We start from the raw sequence: 13,987 nt of genomic DNA, 5'->3' as shown, positions 1-13,987 counted from the left end.
TAAATCTACCCGGGACGCGCCCCTGCCTTGGTTGTGCAAGCAGCGCTCATGGTAATCGATCAATTTATCTTCTATCTAAGAACGGCGAGACGCGTCAAACTAACTCCCGCGCCGTCACCAGCTTGTTTCGCCACCTCATGCCATGTTATCGTGGTTTCTTCGGCGCAGCCGACTGGAGCGGGCCACTGTCTGACAAAGGCTGAACGCTTCCAAGTCCTGCTGTGCCAGTTCGCGCCTGCGCGCTACGCTCAAGCGGACGCATTCAAATCATAAGCGTCTGCACTCCGCCAGAAAGCAGAAAGCGAAGAAACATCGCAGTAAGAGTTGGGCGGCACAGTGATCTGCAAGTGGCTATGGATTCACGAGATTCTGGCTAAGATCCTTGCGTTTACCGTTTACATCATTCAACCGCTGCATTGAGCGTGGCTACTTTTTATTGTTCGTCGACATCCAGATTCTATAACAGATTGTATCCACTCTAGCAGCAATGAAGCTTAATCTCTGTGTGTAATTTTTTTGATAGATCATGCCGAGAAGCTCCACAAATGCTGCGTCAGTACTGAATTTTTCAAAGAGCCGGAAAGCCTCAGGAAAGGACGGTGCGACGAGCTAATCTCTGTGAAACGTCGACCAACTCTTTAACCAGCATGTTCAGGTTAGCGCCTTGAAGTGCGACGCTCTGGCGTCATGCCAACTGATTACAACAGCCCATTGTGGTTCCTCTCTTGCAGTTTGTTCGTGCCAAGAAGTAGGTATTCAGGTGAGGTACTCAGGAGCTGAATCAGTACCAACTCACCCACTCGCCAGCCTTGCTGATGTATACTTGGACCCTGACTACGCCGAAATCTCTTAATTACTAAGGCGAAACAAACATTAACTCTAAAAGTCTAAGCAAGAGGCTCCAGGGGGCAGATCGACATAGGCATTCCAATATTACAGTTATGTACCTCAGTGAATATCACACATGGGCCGTAATTTGGTCAGAAAAAAACAACTGTTTTTTTTTTTTAAAAAGTTCGGACACACACACAAAAAAAACCTGAGTTTTGTTTTTCGTTGTAATCAGGAGCATTAATTAGTTTGCGAGTGTGCGCAAATACGTTCGCAGGCTACACGAAGGTGGTTGTACTTAATGCCGGTGAGTATAACGGTGCGTTTTAACGTAATGCCAAACGTGAAAACAGCAGTAATTGTTTCAAGGTGTTCTGCAAAAGTGAATACTTGGATACATTTTCGCGGTGGGACGCTGTGAGGAAGTGCACGTTTTTCTGAATGCATGCATTAGTTTTGAATGGAAGCGTTTGCTCAACGCACCTTATTATTCTGACCCAAGCCGAAGCCGCAAAGAGAAAGAAAGACTTTCCACCGTTCACCACGCTGCTAGAGTTGAACTATAAAATCTGCTGGCGGTTGGTACCGATGTCGAGCCTATAGCGTGCTGCTCAAAAGTCTCCCGCGAATAAACCGTTTAGAAAATTCGTATTATTTAGCGTATTACTGAGCCAACCGGTGCGCGGGGTGGTCAGATGGTACGCACAGCACATGAACGCGCCGAAGTTCCGTGCATAGGCTATGTTCGTGACGTGAGAAACTTGCCCGAGCCCCCGCTTTTCTATGAGAAACTAGTTTGCGCGCACTTAGTGCCGGCCATGGGCGTGTCCTGGCGCTGCGCTTACAGACTTTGCCAAGAAAAACATGAATTAGGAAGCGAAGCCTCTCCTACCAGAAATAAGTTACAGCCGTGTTCATGCTGACTAGTGCAACATGAGGGTATTTGCGTGAATTAATTCGTGAAATGGAAGTCGTTCCTGCATGCAATGCGTGGCCACCGCCAGCTTCGAAGTGAACCAAACGCAATCCTCGACTGGTACGGGGTTAACATAAGCTGCGCTTGTCGAAGTACTCTGCGCTTGTAAAAGACAAGTGTCTCCGAGACTCATACGAGAAATGTGCAGAGTGGCCACGCAGTTCTCAGTTCACAGGAAACTTTTTTTCCTTCTTTCAAATTTCAATGCACAGGTAGCACAGGTTCCCGCAGAGCAAAACCCAGCTTGCTGCGTACATGCTCCCATTGAAGGGGTAAATGGACTTTAGGCCTAACAGGCACCAGACACTGTGCTCAGCTCACTTCAAGCCAAGCGGCTTCAGATGCTTAGGATCTCAAATGAACTGCGTGCGTCGTTGCAGTACACAACCACAAAGCGCACAAAACATGAGTAAAAACTACAATGGTGAAAGCGAAACTGAACAACAAAAAATGCAATCCGTAGCACAGTCAACAAGCCACTAGATTTCAATCCGGTGTGCTGTCTTCCCGGCATGCCTCGGGCGACCATGGTGGATGAAGCGAAACGCCGCCAGCTTTTCCTGTAGTGTGCAGTCGGAAACTATATGGTGACGCTGGACGCCTGCCATTGATAGATGAGCGTGACAGATGATCGCGCATCACTCATCACGCCTACCCTACATCCCTGCCTAGAGTTACTAAACACTCGTGGCATCAGCATTTCGCACTACCCCACATGTCATTGAAATTCTCATTATCTTTAGAATCTCTAGTGATAAAGGAATAAATCCGCTGCAGTAGCGCGCCTACTGAGATCGCGATGAACTAGCGCTCTGGTCGTCATAGCGAGCGAAGGAGCGCGAGAAAAGAAGAGAAGGAGGCGCGCAGAAATGGCAAGGCAACGCCTCCTCTATTTTTACATTTTTATTTTACATTTTTTTATTTTGTAAAAATAGAGGAGGCGCTGGGCAAGGTCCATCAAATGGTCGCGCAAGAAGGGGCCGAACGCGTGCCAGAACCTATTGCCAGCGACATCAACTGTGAAAGTGCGACTGGAAGGACCCATGGGAATGGAGGAAAAATTATAGTTAACTGTAGTGGCACTGAAAACTATATTAAATTTAAAAAAAATTATCGCATGCATAAGTAAGTATAATTGTTTTTTCTTTCTTATAAAAAAGAATGCGTGAAATTTTTTTTAGTACTAATATTCTAGCTTGTTTTTAGCTCCCTGTCTCGGCCTTGTTGACTCGCCAGCCCGCTGAGCGCATGAGCAGCGCCTGTATGAAACAAGGTACACGCGGAAATATTTGCGAGCGTCAGCTCTACTGGTCGCGTTTCGAGCCTCCGAGTCATTCTGATGCCACGGATGGATCCAAGATGGCGGCCTCCATCCTATTAGAGCGTTAAGCTCTATTTCTCGCGTTTCTGATCTCAGCGTTATGCGTTATAAAGCAAATCGTAACCCAGTGGTTACCATGGTAACCGCGGTGGTTACCCAAGGGAACAAAATAATAACAGGCGGCGGCGGGATGCGCGACCACCACAGCTCGAAACTGAACTGTGTCAGCGTTCTCGCACTCGCATTTTCTTGCTCGCGTTTCTTATGGCGTTGATGGTACATTTCCGAGAGTGACACTTTTACAATCCCCCCACGTTTCGTTTGCATACGCTGCGCTAAGATCGTTTTACTATCTCCAGGGTATACGTTTGAAGACACCACTTCACCTGAATGAGGGGTAACCTTCCTACCGTTCAAGATTTTGTTTCTATTAATTCCGTGACGTGCCTCATGGTGTAGTCGTCAGTAAATAAAACACGGCTTTGGATGTAAGACAACTTCCATTTGAGCACTCATTTGTGTCTGGTTAAATCGCTCAATCAATGCGATTCACTTTTTTTCGGGCTGTGGCATTCACTTTTAGGCCCTTTTCATTTAAGAAAATGGCTTCCAGAAAATAACCGCATTCTGCCTTTACATGACGCACGCGACGAAAGACGAGGTCAAGGGCAACGGAGGCAGAACGGTACTCTAATGAATCGGCTGAGACCATAGTTCACAGCCGCTACTTTAAGTCGACTTAGCAGTGAAAACTTCTGTTGAGTCGCTTTGAGAGTAACGGTGGCGTTTACCTGCAGACTCGCGCAAGCACCGTTGCATCTTCATCGCCCCTTACCTTGTCTTCTGTCGTTTATAAATAGGGGAAAAAAGCGCAAAATGCCTGCCAGAAACGTCGTCACGATGTCAAAGCTTTTTTCTTAATTTGTTAATTCATTTCCACTACCGGCTGGCGCCACGAAAATCATGCCTCCCTCTGTCGTCATGCTGGAGCCCTAAGGGAATTTCGATGTTAGTTGATCGACCTCGGAAATAGTGCCTTGTTAAGCGGCGAAAGAATGGAAAGACGGAATTAAAAGCCGAATATTAAAGGTACCCTGCAACACAATTTAGCTGGTACGCCTGCGATGTTAACCGACGCCTCTTCACAAATATCCTATACACCAAGCATTTTTTAATGCATTTGCTAGACGCGCAGTTATGTGGCAGTCAAAATTTGAACATCAGTGTCTTGGCGCCCCTGCGCTGGACCCACCTACCCCGCCGGGCTTCCGGCGGGCGCGCAGGAATTCCCCGGGACAGACGACGGAGCTGACTGGCCGCGGTCACGGCATGTGTCGACGCCTGAAAGGACCTGACCAAGCGTCATTTCTATACCTAGATATGTGCACGCGTAACGTGGAGGAGCGACCAAGTTTGAAAAGTCGCCAGAAAAGACTCGACAACTTTCTAGCGCGACTGTGGGCTCTCTGCTGCTTTTTATTTGGCTCATATGTTTATTACAATGCTATCTAGCGAATGAGCGAGTTTGTACGTATACTGTGCTTAAAAGGTGTTACAGGGCCCCCTTAAAAGCGAATTTTAAATGACGAAACAATAAACCGTTACGCTGACACAGAAATGCCGCATCACGCTCTATGATCGCGTGTCAATTTTCTTTGGCGCAACTCTAGCCTACGTGCAACCGGTGCGAAGTAGAACGCCAGTGCACCATGCGATGAGGTACGGGGTGGTGCCCTGCCTCTTCGCACAGTGAGAGGAGAGGTCGACACCAGCCGTACCTCGTTTCGCGATGGTGGCCTTCTCTTTTATGGGCCACGACGCATATTTTTGCGCGGCGACAGTATTCTGAGAAGGAAGTAGCCCCAGAGCGCGGTTGGGCACGCAGGAATGATCGCCATTCCGAGCGCCTGTGGTGGGACCCTCCTGGGGGGCTACCTCATTGACAAGCTTGACCTGACCTGCGCCAACATCATTCGTATGTCTGTCTTCGCCAGCATGTTCACCTGGCTCGTGATGGGCTTCGTCCTTTTCCACTGTCCGAATTCGTCCTTTGCGGGGATGTCCTTCACGTGAGTAAACTGAGCATGTACGCCAATTAAGCGCTGAGTGCTGACCTCTGCGAAGGTATCCTGTGCTAGCCCTTTAAGTGCACCGCAGGTGGGTCGGCTTCAGTCTCGTTCAGCACGAATGCAAGCTGGGCTGTAGGTATTTCGCGCGCTGCTCCGCAAGTGACATGTGCGCATTGCGCGACCATCAGCAGACTCGGTCATGCTCCCACCGCAATAAAGTCACTGCCGTACTGTACAGCCGAGTTAGGCCCTGTGCAGGCATGTAGCCAGCATTTTTTTCAGGGAGGGGGAGGGGGGCCTATTCGTGCTTGGTGCACGCAACCTGTGCGTCTCCACTTCAGTTTTTGCCACATTGCCATTCGCGTCGTATTTTCAGAGTCCTGAGCATTCCAGTTCTCTAATAAGGATATTTACTCCATTTTTGACCCAAGGTACATCCCCTTTGCACTCATTTGAATGAAACAATGGAACCAGAGAGCAACAGTATTCGCTCACTATGTTATCGCCGCTTGCGTCCAAGCCTAAGTTTATCCGCCATGCAAAGTTAGGCAATCCAGTGTTTTCAAATTTTCGCGGGAAGTTTCTGACATGGAAGTTCTGACATGCCACTGCGTCCAAAATACAAGTTGGCCAGAGTTTAAACTCCGCTACGGAATCCTGTGACTGAAGTCTACCCCGCGATCAACTTGATTTTCCACTGTAAGCAGCCTTCTCCTCGCTGCGTCGTTGTCCCCTCGAAGCTGCGGTGCTTGTAGGGGACCAGTGCCGTCTCCGTCCAGTAACGCCGTCATATCCTTTACAACGTGAACTGCTGGGCGGGTTGGTCAGACATGGTTCTTGTGCACCAGCGCAACGGCTCGAAGCCAAACAAGGAAGGGACAAAACACAGCGCTGAACTAACAACAGAATGGTTTTATTCAGGACAGCAATGCTTAAGTAAATACATGTATCGCAGAAAAACAGAAAAATACAGAGAAAACTTCAAGTTCCACAGGCCAATCATTCTGAGCGTGCGAAAGCTTTGCCGATGCACGTAATCTAGGACATCAAGTATTCCTGCTCTTTCTTAGAGATAGCGGCAGAAAGGGTGCTTATACATTCCGTACCAGGCCTCATAATCTCTGCAAAAAGAGTAAACAGAGCAAAAAGTAAAGACCAGCTCACTAGAGAGGTAATTGAGGCATCAGAGATTATCAGGCTAGGTACGGAATGCACAAGCACCCCTTCTGTTGCTATCTAGAAGAAAGAGCACGAATGCTTGATGTCCTAGATTACGTGCATCGGCAAAGCTTTCGCACGCTCAGAATGGTTAGCCTGTGGAACTTGATGTTTTCTCTGTATTTTTCTGTTTTTCTGAGATAGCAGCGTGTACTTAAGCACTGGTGTCCTGAGTAAAACCATTCTCTTATTAGTTCAGCGCAGTGTTTTGTCCCTTCTTATCTCGGTTCTGAGCCGTTGCGCTGGTTTACATGAATAATATCCTTGATGATCCTTCTTTAACTCTCGGTACTGCTGATATTCTTTCTGTCCTTCAGTCTCCACCCGTTTCTCCCGATTGCATTTTCTTCTTCCCGGTGTTCGCTTCTTTTCTCTTCGCCACCAGCGCAACTGTCTCGTAGAAGGACGGAAGACTGGGCGAGTTGGTGTTCCATGGTAACAAGGAAATCCTGTTGTCTAGCGCTGTTTGAATTTTCTTGTTACAACTGTTTCATGCCAGTTCAGTTGCTCGGCGAAGTTCACTTCCGTAGCCGTTGTCGCCTCATCTTCAAATCTGTTGCAGAGCAGAGATTTTCCACAGTTCGATACTGTCGGCTGCAGAAGCCACGATATGAATTTGATTGTGAGAATGTTATTTCCTCTCCCACAACAATTTCGCTCATATTAAAGCGAACAGCATAGAGCGTGATGGCGTGATTTGCGACTGAGGTCTTCCGCGGGTGATGCACTGCAAAGCGTTTTCTTACAAGTGTTGATTATGCCATATACAAAATTAGTTTACATTCAAAGCGTCTCTTTGGCCTCGCTTGAAAACTTGCTGCCTTAACTTCAACACTCGTGCTACTTCGATAAATTCCATGTAAATCGTTCAATCTCTCCTAAATCCACGACACGACCAACCGTGCTTACTGGCGCAAACTCCCTGTCGCCCACATATGTTCTGTCAACTTCCCTCCCGGTCCTTCCCGAAACATAGGAGAACGGAATCGGTGCCCAAAGGCAGATCAGCGAAGGCCGGTGGTCAGTGTGGTGGTAATCTCTGGTCTCCTGGACTTCGAAGCGAGATTAGCTACCGCGTGTCGGGTGTTCGCACCTCTACCACTCGGCCTGCTTTGGATCGCTGCACACCTGGAAGCACACTCCCATGGTTGAATGTCCGAGTAGCCTGTCTCTAAGCGATAGCATTAGGAGCGTCATGAAGGCGGAAACTGTTCGGTGGCTTCGGCGTCGGTGTGAAGCCTCCGCCTGCTGAGTGGTGTTTAGGGAGATATGCCTCTCTTCACCTGTCAACCGTCCCCCTGACCTCTTGCCCCTCTGCCCTCTACATCTGTAGCGGAGAAGATTTAGACGCTGCACTAAGAATGACTCAGCAATTATGAAAATGACTAAGAAAAAAATGACCCTGACTGCAACAGGTCTACGTGCAAAATATACAGCTCCCCGTATGTGCAAAAATGAAGCCTGCGGGAGCTACTGCTTTGAGCTTTGACCGGCAGGAGCAATCTTTGTCTGAAGCTCTACCGGTGACTGTGTTTGAAACATCCACCTGCCAGTTCAGTTGTACATCGCTTAACCGCTGCCCCACTGCGCTGTTAGCGTTATGAGGACTCGCCACGATCTATGAGTGTGGCGCATTTTGCCCGGTTGAGTCGCCGAAATTGAAAGATAATTAGAAAACGAATATATCGGGGAGTGAAAGACAATGAACTCAGAATTGGAAGCAGGATCAGAGCTGCAATTTATTGCCGAGTGAAAGAAGCCTGCTATCTCAATTCCTCCGTATTGATCAAATTCATCAGCCCTATTTTTTTTCTTATTGGCAAAAGCACCCCTCTACTCCGCGGTCATTGAATGGCTGGTGCTCACCACTCCACTCAGTAAGATCTTCCCGCTAGGTAACAGGAGGGGCTTTGTCCTCTGAAGACCACAATACCCCCGCCGAGCTTGTGTGCAGTCTATTCCGCCGCCTGTCTTAAGTTTGTGGGTTACTTAGGTACACAATAAAGAGAAAAAAGAAGCACCCTACTCAAGCAGCACTGTCACAAGCGCTGGGCAGTTGCCAAAAAAAGAACTCATGGCCCGTTTCCGGCCATCTATAGACTTGTTTCTGTACCTCAAATTGCTATCGCTCTCTCTTCAGCAGTGCCAAGGAGGCAACCCCTAAGACACTGCGATTTCTAGGTAGTGCGGTGTCCACCACTTCGGTGGGCAGTGCAGCGAAAACCCTATAATTCGATGCCCTCTGCGGTGGTCTGCGCCTTGCCATTTCGGACTGCCTCCGCTTCGACCACAACGAGTGTCCAAGCGAGCTTAAGGTTTATATTCCACGGAGCGTCTGCGTCACGACAGAGGCATCGAAGAGCGAGCGTGCGAGCGTCGAGGAATAAGTGTGCGTGCACCAGCGTGGTAGTGGAGTGGAATGAGTGAGGGAAGGAGGTATGCTAAACTTCATTACACTCATTTGTTTTCGTCTTGTTATTGTGAGTTTATTCCTTTTATCACAGAGAGGCTGAATTCTCCCGCATCGGCGCCTCAAATTTCTTATGTCTCTGCGACCCTCTTTTCCGGGATTTCTTGCTCTTTACTTTTCTGCTCCACTCCACATTACTATAAGGCTAGTGCGGGGACTGATAGGTGGAGGGGGTAACCTATGCGCCCCCCCCCCCCCCCCCCCCGTGGCTACGTGCCTGTCTCTGCGCCTGATTAAAGTTCGAGCAAAAGATGGGCTAGCGATGTCTTTTTATAGTGAATTGTGAAGGAGTAATTCTAACACTAACGACCGCCCACTTTTTTATACCGCCACGGTAGTGAAAGGATTGAGAGAATGAGATAATTTTAAACTTCGTTAAACTCATTTGTTGTCGTCTTATTGTTAGGAGTTTATTCCTTTCATCACAGATAGGCTGAATTCTCCCGCATCGGCGCCTTAAATTTCTGATGTCTCTGCGACCTTCTTTCCCGGGATTCTTCCCTCTTTTCCTTTCTCTTCCGCTCCAAATTACTGATGGAGGGTCGCAGAGACCCTCCCCAGTCTTAAGACATTAATACGGAGCCTAACTACAATATTTCTGCAGCTCGCCGATTTCTGCGGGATTTAATAAGTACAGACAGCTACCGTTTAATAAGGATTTTATCCGCCGTGGTGGCTCAGTAGCCTTGGCGTTCAGCTACCGATTCTGACGTCGAGGGGTCGAATCCTGACCGGATTTCAGGGAAGGGGGGCGAAGCACATAATACGCTTATGTGTTGTGCGATGGCAGCGCACTTTAATGAACCCCTGGTGGTCTAAAATAACCCGGATCCCTCCACTACGGTGTCTGCCATGGGCCATGTGTCCAAATTTAACATTTACATTTATTAAAACGATGTACGCAGGGCAGTCTAAGAGGATTAGAGCCGTTTTAAATGAAAACATGTTCCAGTGTGACTCCATCCATGGTAGTTCTCTCCTTCTTCAGCGTGGACTTAGTACTGCCTGGTATTCATTAACGGGGCACTGATGCTGTAAAACAAGTGAGCTCTTTCAGCAAGCTCATTTGGGCCGCTTATTCGGGTTCTTGAGAGCGCTTACCTCGCGACGTGTGATGTCTTCTGTTCTTGAAGAAAGAGCGATCGACTCATGGCGAAGAAAGAAAACGAAATTAAAAGTGAAAATTTTTAAACACTGCTTTTAGAAAGAGTGCTAAACCTGATATTAGCATATTATTCTAGCATTTTGTTCGGGCTGGCACAAAGACCGACTGACACGATACGAGGGCCGTACTTACGACAGACGAGAAGATTGCTTTCATAATTACACGCGCAAAAACAGCATCGTTTGCTAACGGTTATCAAATGCTGCGCATGCAAAAGAACGACAAGCAGTTGCGCTCGCAGAAGTCGCGGCAGGTACTTTAACAAAGCTGCACTTCCAAAACATAGGTCACATTTGCACCGCACGGACTTCGTACGGTAGTGCGCTTTGTTGCAGCCGCCTCCCCTAACAAGACGCAGTGATTGCAGGGCGCTTCCGACGAAAACCACTGAGACCTAGAGCGATGTTAGCAGCGAAGATATCGCAGACGAGTTAATATGAGGCATGCTTCGCGCAATAAAGGGAAAGCAAAACTAGTGCTGCTTTCCACGGTCGCCGCATGGAAATACGGCGCTTCTGTCGGAATGATACTCACTTTCTTCGGAGAGCTTGGCTGTGGGTTGGTATATTTAAAATTTACTCGTGCACAAACAGAGCTCCGCACGGCTGCATTATTAGCAGAAATGGTGAGGAGGGGAAAAAACCTATAGTGAACTCGTCGTTAAAATAGGTGAAATTCGTAGAACCTCTGGAGCTCTTGGCTGCACGACGGCAAACGTCATGCTGTAAGCCCTCGTGAACTGACTGAAATGCGCACCTCTCGCGGCCTCGATGCAAATGTCCCTTTACCAGGCTAGTCCCCCCCCCCCCCCCGCCCATTGTTCAATCAGACTTAGCCATTTCGGGACACAAAGAATTGCGCCCAGCCTGGGCAAAAGCGTTGGACGGGCACTGGAAGGAGAGTTTCTAAATTGGGACCAGAAGCAAGAATTCAGTGCCTGGCGGAATTATTGAACACTTACATGCCTCAAAGACGGGAAAATACTGCTTTCCGCAAATGTATGTCAGCGTTGCTAAATTGAGACGCAGGTGTCGCCACATTGGAAAGTCGTGGCAGCGGGCGCAGTGCCGTCGTCCGCTTCTTCAGAGGGAGCGCGTGGGATCCTTGTTTGCAGCAAAGGGTATCACTTAGACCCCAACGCAGCCTGCAACGCTCATTGCAAGTGCAGCGAAATACTCTACAGTCCAGTCTGCGGCGCGGACAACGTCACGTACTATTCTCCCTGCTTCGCGGGGCTGCCGACAGGAGAACATCGTTCAAGGCACAGTGGTGAGTGCTAGCATCGCCGACCGCGTGTGCGAGAGCCGCAGTTGGGACGCTTCAGGTTTTCTCCTCGCCTGCGGGTTCGCTCTAGGATCCCCAGGACTGCTGCGCAGGGTAGCGCCTTTGGCATCGACACTGCAAAGTGCGCGCTGTAGAAGCAGAACCTTGCTCTCACAAACAAACCATGCAAGGCGACTGTTGTCGCCATATGCGGCGAAAATGAACGATTATGCCTGCCAATATATACGAAGGAAACCAACAGTCATCGTAACTGAGGCGGGGGAATGTTTCTCTCTTTGTGTGTGTGTGTGATGTTGGTCAACGGGAAATTAGTGTAATAATTTTTTACTAGACCTCATGGCACCGGTGGGATCCGAATCCACGACCTCCGCATTTAACTTTCGGTGCTCTATCAGGGGTAGAAAACTACAGCTGGTTTCAGTTTAAAATACTAGTGACAGGAGAACTGATGTTTAAAAATGAATCTTTCGTGCACATGCACGCAGCCTGACAAGTTCCAGCGATGGCCGAATTCGAACCGGCGGCGGTCCGAATTGCGCTCAAGGATGAAGTTTTAGACCGTTAAAGGGACTATGCAACAAATAAAAAGTCACTTGTATATGTTTCCAATGTTTAGAAATGATGCTAAGAAGCATTCCACACCAAGTATGAGTCTTCAGAACTGAGCCGGCCATTTATTATGAACTTTTAAAAACCGTGCTTTTCAAAATTCGCGGTCCGATTGGTGTGCTAGTAGTGACCGATTTTGGAACTAAAATCGTGGAACAAAGACGGTCACTGTACCATGACGTCGCCAGGCCACCACACGCTCTCATTCGCTGGATTGTTGTTGTTGTTGAAAACTTTTTATTGTCCAACAGAGAAATGCCACACCGCCTGGGCCGCTCTGTCTCACCCCCCTTTACAGGGGAGAGGACTTAGGAGTGGCCCAGCTGCACGGGATGGTCGCATTCGATGCTGGCCGGGTTGGTTTTCGCCGGCGGCCTCTTCTGCCAGTTGGACAACGGTGATTTGAAGCTCAGGGTCCGAGCTCCGCAACAAGGTTTCCCAGGCTTCCCCACTGCTAATGTTTTGCGCCCTGCCTGGGGAGTAAGCGCACTCCCAAATTATATGGTCGAGGGGTTCCTCTCGCCCCACACTTTTTACATTTATCGTCCTCGCAGTCCGATCGGATATGTTTTGTTTAGTACTGGGTTTGGGTATACTCCAGTCTGCAGGCGTCTCCACGCCATCGCCTGACTCCTATTTAACGCCGTGTTTGGTGGGGGAAAACACCTCCGCATTGCTTGTAGTGTTCTGTAATCTCTTGATACGAGATTAATCGCCCTTCTCTATCATGTTCGGCCTGAGCCGACCCATCCTGTACAGCACGGAGGTAGAGATCTCGAGCTGCACTGTGGGCCGTCTCGTTACCGCTGACAGATTCGTGCGCCGGGGTCCAGATGATGTTGATCGTCTTATCAATCACTCCTTGTGTTAAAATTTTGGTGGTGAGGGGGTTTATCCTCCCTCTGCTGAAATTTTGGATTGCAGTTTTACTGTCGCTAATAATATATCTAGCTTTTGTGCCAGCGCAAGCGATCGCTATCGCGGCTTTCCTCCGCTATCTCGGTTTCTTTCCCCTAGTATGGTGGCCGCCGTGATGAGGGTGCCCTCCCCATCTACCGCCACTATGGTCATGTATCGACTGTGTCTGTCCCCTGCCGCATCTACGTAGGCGACTTCATTTTCGGGGTTTACCCCGATATATTCTTTCTATCGCTTGCGCTCTTTTCTGTCTCCTTTCCTTATTAAAACTCAGGGTGCATATTCTTGGGTAGGGGAGGGATTCTTAGGTGCGCCCTGATTTCCCTGTCAATGTCGACCCTTTCCTTTTGCCCCTTGTCTGTGGCCATTCCAAGATTACTTAGCGTAGCTCTTCCCACTCGCGTCGTGCTGAGTGTTTCAAGTTGCGAGGTTTTAACCGCTTCCGCGATTTCTGCAATCGTATTATGCAGTCCTAGGGCCAGTAGCTTCTCCGTCGATGTACAGATTGGGAGCCCTAGGGCCTTTTTGACGCATTTCTTGATGAGCGCGTCTATCTTGCTCCTCTAATCTGCCTTTAGGTTCAGATATGGCGTGGCGTATCCCACTCTACTAATGATGAAGGCCTGTACCAATCTTAGGAGGTTTTTTCTCTTGAGGCCGCCTCCCTTACGTGAGACCCTCCTGATGAGGTTTAATGTCTGGGTCGCGTGGTTTTCTAATTTGTTAATTGTGATCGTGTTCCTCCCGTGTGTTTGTAAGTGGAGGCCCAATATTCGTATTCTCTCTACCTTTGGTATTTCCCTTCCTTCCACGTACACCTGTGGGTCAGAGGGAGGTTTGTTCCTGAGTGCCTTGTCATTATACACGAAGATTTCTGATTTTTCAGGCGAACATTTAAGTCCTCTGTCCTCCGCGTATTTTGAGATGACGTCTGCTGCCGCTGCAGCGTTTGATTGATCTCTGCGTCGCTCCCTCTGTTGATCCAGAGGAGCCACGGCAGCCACGACGTCACGGACACACTTCCGGTAGCCGTGAAAATCGTCTGCTCGTGCCGCCGCGCGACCCTTTCGGGCAAGCGCGAGCCATATGGTTTCAATTTTCTTCTGCCGCTCCTGTCGGGAGTTCC

At 48.8% G+C, this 13,987-nt stretch overlaps 2 protein-coding genes across 3 annotated transcripts in view; one reads left to right on the top strand and one right to left on the bottom strand.

The window, feature by feature from the left end:
- LOC144125662 (atrial natriuretic peptide-converting enzyme-like) overlaps positions 1-13,987 on the bottom strand; it is a 996,499-nt gene that overhangs the window by 175,399 nt on the left and 807,113 nt on the right. The window lies entirely within an intron of this gene.
- LOC144132018 (solute carrier organic anion transporter family member 4A1-like) overlaps positions 4,995-13,987 on the top strand; it is a 69,053-nt gene continuing 60,060 nt past the window's right edge. The window contains exons 1-2 of one of the 2 annotated variants that reach the window (XR_013314717.1): positions 4,995-5,197; positions 11,165-11,239. Coding sequence is in view for 1 of the 2 variants with exons in the window: in XM_077664474.1 (XP_077520600.1) it covers positions 5,016-5,197 (182 nt within the window). In the remaining variant the exon portion in view is untranslated. Of the gene's footprint in view, positions 5,198-11,164; positions 11,240-13,987 lie in introns of those variants that run through there. The other variant, XM_077664474.1, reaches the window with a different exon arrangement.

Source organism: Amblyomma americanum, chromosome 1 (genome assembly GCF_052857255.1).
Source record: "Amblyomma americanum isolate KBUSLIRL-KWMA chromosome 1, ASM5285725v1, whole genome shotgun sequence".
Lineage (NCBI taxonomy): Eukaryota > Metazoa > Arthropoda > Arachnida > Ixodida > Ixodidae > Amblyomma > Amblyomma americanum.
The sequence above is the reverse complement of the archived record's forward strand: the minus strand, read 5'-3'. Positions and strand labels throughout refer to the sequence as shown.